The sequence below is a fragment of the Nematolebias whitei genome, chromosome 11, assembly GCF_014905685.2.
Source record: "Nematolebias whitei isolate Nwh7 chromosome 11, NemWhi1, whole genome shotgun sequence".
In the NCBI taxonomy this organism is placed as follows: domain Eukaryota; kingdom Metazoa; phylum Chordata; class Actinopteri; order Cyprinodontiformes; family Rivulidae; genus Nematolebias; species Nematolebias whitei.
Window position 1 is genome coordinate 13,845,173 of NC_056508.1, and position 4,780 is coordinate 13,849,952.

A 4,780-nucleotide genomic window follows, 5' to 3' on the forward strand; every position below is an offset into this window, starting at 1 on the left:
TATATATATATATTTATATTTATATATAAATATAAATATATATATATAAATTTATATTTATATATATATATATAAATATATATTTATATATTTATATATATATATATATATATATATATATATAAAGGCGTTTTAATCCCTTCCCACACTATTGCAATATTCTAAACAATGTTTCTAAACTCTAAACGCTCTCAAAGAGCACAGAATGTCATGGTTTCCCTCTCTCTACCTCTGCTGCTCTCAGTGACCAGCAAATGTTTTTGGCCACGCCCACTTTTCCTCTCTGCACAGAGAACAGCTGATCAGCTGCAGCAGAAAGCTTATCCTGCAGTGTGGGCTGCACAGAGGTGCTGAATAATTTCAAATAATTTATTTTAAATAAAATTTCCATGCCGATCATGCGGCTCATCTATCAATCAGCCAATTGTGGATCATGTCCAATCTTATTTTGAAAAACCGTGATAGAGCGAGTCTTCGATAAACGAACCGCAAAGTAGCGAGGGACTACTGTAGTGGAATATTGAAATTTTAATGACTCGATAAAAATGAGTTAAAAGTTTTAACACAAATTAAAACAAAAATCACATAAAGAAATATTTCAATTCAACAAAACATTTAAAGTGTTTTTAAGATGCTTAAAAATCTGCCTGTAAGTCCTCAACAAAAATAACTTAACTTGCTTTGGAAAATAAAAATCCTTGTGTTGTTTGTGAGAGTAAAGAAATATATGTTCTTTTTGTAAAATAAAAGTGATTTGCAAAACAAATTTAAATATTATATTTCATAGTTGATACATAATGAACTGAATTGAATTGAATAATGCCAATACAGCAGTGGTGTAGTCTACATTTTTGTTGTGGGTATACTGTGCTTAGAAGTCAAAGTAAAGGTTAGTACAATGTAATTGTCAATTTGTTTTGGTTTTTAAGCATATTGAACGTTTCCAAAATTCTCTGATGCTTATATTTGAATAAATGAACAAAAAACGTTGTACAAAAGTTGGCTTCGTATTAAAAACATTATAGAATTTATAAAACAGCATCAAAGCAAAGCGCTGCATACAGATAAATTGTTACAGAAGCATTTAACTGCCGTTTAACGTATCAATGACATATGCCTAATGATATGTCATGTATCATTGGGCACTTTGGGTATACTGAAATTCTTAATCTTTTATAGTGGGTATACTCCGCATACCTGAGTATCATGTAGACTACACCACTGCAATACAGTAATGTAAGAAAAAAAAAGATTTTGTGTTAAATGTCATAATTTCTTGATTAATCTGCACACTCACAACTATTTTGGACCTATTACATGCTACTATGTGTAATAGAGAGCCCACAAAATTTTTAATACACAACTTAAATCCTCACCAAGTCCTTGCAAAGACCACTCATGTTCTGGCTGATTTATTTTACACCCTAGCAAGGTCATCATCCTGTATAACTGGGGGCTTAGTAATAGCCTTTGATGAATCTGATACACCGAGCTTCTAAGCTTCTAAACCTATTCTTTTAGGACAATACAGAATTGTCCATCTGAAAGCAGTCACACATTAGCCCAACAGCATCAGCATAGCCGACAGATCTGGCTGCTAAATGCAACATGTAACACTCCTATCTGACAAAGATGTCTATCTGCATAATCCATTTTATAGAATGGATGTATTGGTTTGCCTATTGAACGTGAGAGTGTGATTTTAAGGCTGTATGTGACATCCTCTCAGTTTGAAGGCATAACAAACACTGCTCATGTAGCCTTTAATCTAAGAGGACAGCAGAACATCATGGGCAGCGCATGACTGCAGAATGGACTGGGAGGTGCAGCTGTGCAGGTAACAGCTGGCAACCTTCACCACATACTGGGATCATGGGGAGGACTCTTCAGACAAGCTGAAACAAACGTTTTAATTTGAGTTTCTGTGGTTAACGAGTCTCCCAACCACACCATTGTCATCGCCAAACACCACTGTGTCTCCTCACGCCTAGTCTGCAACTTCGAACATCTTATATTACCTTCTCGGTGGAGCTAATATAACAAAATCCAGTTTCAAGATGGGTTCCTCTTCACCAATGATGCCATGCCAGTGATGTATTTACAGATTTTATTAGGAGTGGTCCATTGAGTTCACTGAGGGGAATTAGCACAATAAGAAGCTAACTTGTGGTTCTCATCACAGTGAAGGACAGAGACATTATTCAATCCTGTAGTATATACAGTATATGAATGCATAGTTTTCCTGATGTCTGTTTAGACATAGAGCATAACTGTAGCTCAACTGTCATTCATTTAAATAATCTTAGTTTAGCAATTCAATAATAAAAACACAAAGGACTGCAGTCTCTTGGGACCCAATGTAAGATCAAGAACCTTAATTCTACTTGACAGCAGTTACAGATACACAGCTTTTTATTATGAGATAATCAGGGATTTTAAAAGGAATGAACTGGTGTGTGATCAATGATATCAAGCAGAATAACTTGAACAGCCCCTTGATATACTCCGTTATCTACACCCCCACCCCCCAACCACACAAAAATACATTTTTGATCCAGAAGAAGAGAATATTTATTTCCTGTGTGCTTGGGGAAAATCGCTTTAATGGTTGCAAATAAACATAAAGCTGCCTAATTTATGACTCACTCTCCCTGAAACACGCTTGAAAGAGGATGTGCGCTTATATCAGAGCAGCAAAAACAATTTGACATCATTACATGTAGTGTGAAAGTCATTTGATAATAGAGAGCATGAAATGCCAGGCAGTTGAAAACATTTCCGGATGATTGCTGTGTTTATTTTCATTACAGCGTATGCCCTACTAACTCGCTGTGCTGTCGAGGCTCATTGAGAAACTTAGGCAATTTTCTTACTGTTTGCTATCTGATTTCAGAGAAATCAACTACTGTAGATGTAAGCACAAATGTCTGTTGGCCCAATTAAGGTCGTGGAGAACAAAAATGAAATGGAAAAACTTGATCCTGTTTTATCCACAGAGCATCTTATTATTTCATTAACACAGCATACCAAATTAATGTAGATCAATGCAAAACTTGTCTTTGTATATACAGAGATGTACATACAAAAACAAGTACCGAGAAATAGTATTTTCATGCTTTCAGTATAAACACATTTTTAGTTCAACTCACCGCTTTTGTGCACTGGACATCCTTCCCAAGAAGCCAGTTGAGCTCTAGGTTTCCTTCTCCTTGGTAGCAGGACTGCAAACGCTCCTTGATTCGTGCGTTGATGTCTCGGATGGTGAAGACACAGAGAGCCGAGTCATCTGGAGGCCGATGGAACTGCTTCTGGCCCTTAGAAAAGATGGTGAAGAGCACATCATCTTGGGCACTGATGCCAAGCGAGGCTGCAAGAATGTGGCCTGGTGTGCCAAGGTAGGCAGCCTGCAGTAGTCGGTACTCAACACCATTCTTCACACACCCAATGGGCAGGGAGACGTATGAGTGAAACTTGCGATCATCTTTACAGAGGCGAACGATGCGAGAAGTGTAAAAGAGATCGCTGCTGGATCCGCTTGATGACATGCTATTTTCTGGCGTCTCCGGCTGAACAGTCAGAAAGTAAACAAAGTTGCCGCTTGCAAAGCCATAAACATAGTAGATGTCAAAGTGGGAGACAAGTGCCAAGGTGTCTGATGGTATCTTGATGAGAGAGGACACAAAATCAGTGTGCATTTCATAGTCGAGCATGGCAGAAGATTCTGGATCACGTGGTAATTTTCGACTGGAGATGGTGGGAAAGTAGTCTTGTTTGCCATCCACTGCAGTGCCGATAAACAGGGTGCCATCTTGCCCCTGTGAAGGGACAATGACCCCATACATTGTCCCTGTCTGGTTGACACTGGAGAGGTAGTGCTCCTTCTTGTGTGAGGGCTCCACTAAGATAAAAAGGTCATCCAGTCTGAGGAGTTTACACACACCCTGGTAGAGGCTTCCACAGGCCAACAGACGATTTTGGGAATAATCAATGAGGAGAAGTTTATTGACATTGTTGGTGGAGACAAGGGGCTCGGAACATGGTTGTACAATCAGAGGGGGATAGCAGGCCTTATTGTCATCCTCTGGGCCTGTATCATGGGAAACAAGAAGGGTCAGATTGCCTGAGAGCTTGTATACACGGTTGACCGCTCCAATATACAATGCACCTGTGGTTTGATGGACTGTCAGGTGGTTAAAAACCCAGTCCCGTCGTTCAGGATGGAAACTAGTGAAAGTCTGTCCATTGCTCATGGCAGGAATTACCAAAAGCCAGATGCCTAGAAGAGCAGCTATTGCCCATATCTTGTTGTAAGGCATTAAAGTTCTGTATTTATGGTCATCCATGTTTAATGGGTCTCAAAGAAAGCTGCTGAGTAAGCAGAAAAAATGAATGAAAGGATTAAGAAAAATAATCCTTTTCTTTTCCGTGATGAAGGCTAACTTGGAGGCCAAACCTTCACAAGAGTTTTCACATGTTTCTGGAAAGAGAAAACAAGAAACAAAAAAGAAAAAGTTAGATAATTCAGCATGAATCACATTTCACACAAAGAAACTCACATGATCAAATGGAAAAGTATGTTGCCAAGTTAAGACACTACATGTTCAGCTACAGTAAAGTGTTTGACTTTGAAGAAGGATTGGGGAAAACAATTTGTGGAAACCATTATGGTGCACATTCCAAAGATGTTGCTAGACAAAGCAAGACAATGCAGGAAGGAGAGTTAGGTTACAGCAGGGGAAATTAGCCTGACCTGACTCATACTGATGCTGCTTCTGTCATA

The 4,780-nt window shown here is 38.6% G+C and overlaps 1 protein-coding gene across 1 annotated transcript in view; it reads right to left on the reverse strand.

The window, feature by feature from the left end:
* plxna2 (plexin A2) overlaps window positions 1-4,343 on the reverse strand; it is a 238,166-nt gene extending 233,823 nt beyond the window's left edge. Inside the window, exon 1 of the mRNA XM_037684672.1 lies at window positions 3,150-4,343. Coding sequence (XP_037540600.1) covers window positions 3,150-4,343 — 1,194 coding nt within the window. The remainder of the gene's footprint in view (window positions 1-3,149) is intronic.
* Between the last annotated feature and the right edge of the window lie 437 nt (window positions 4,344-4,780).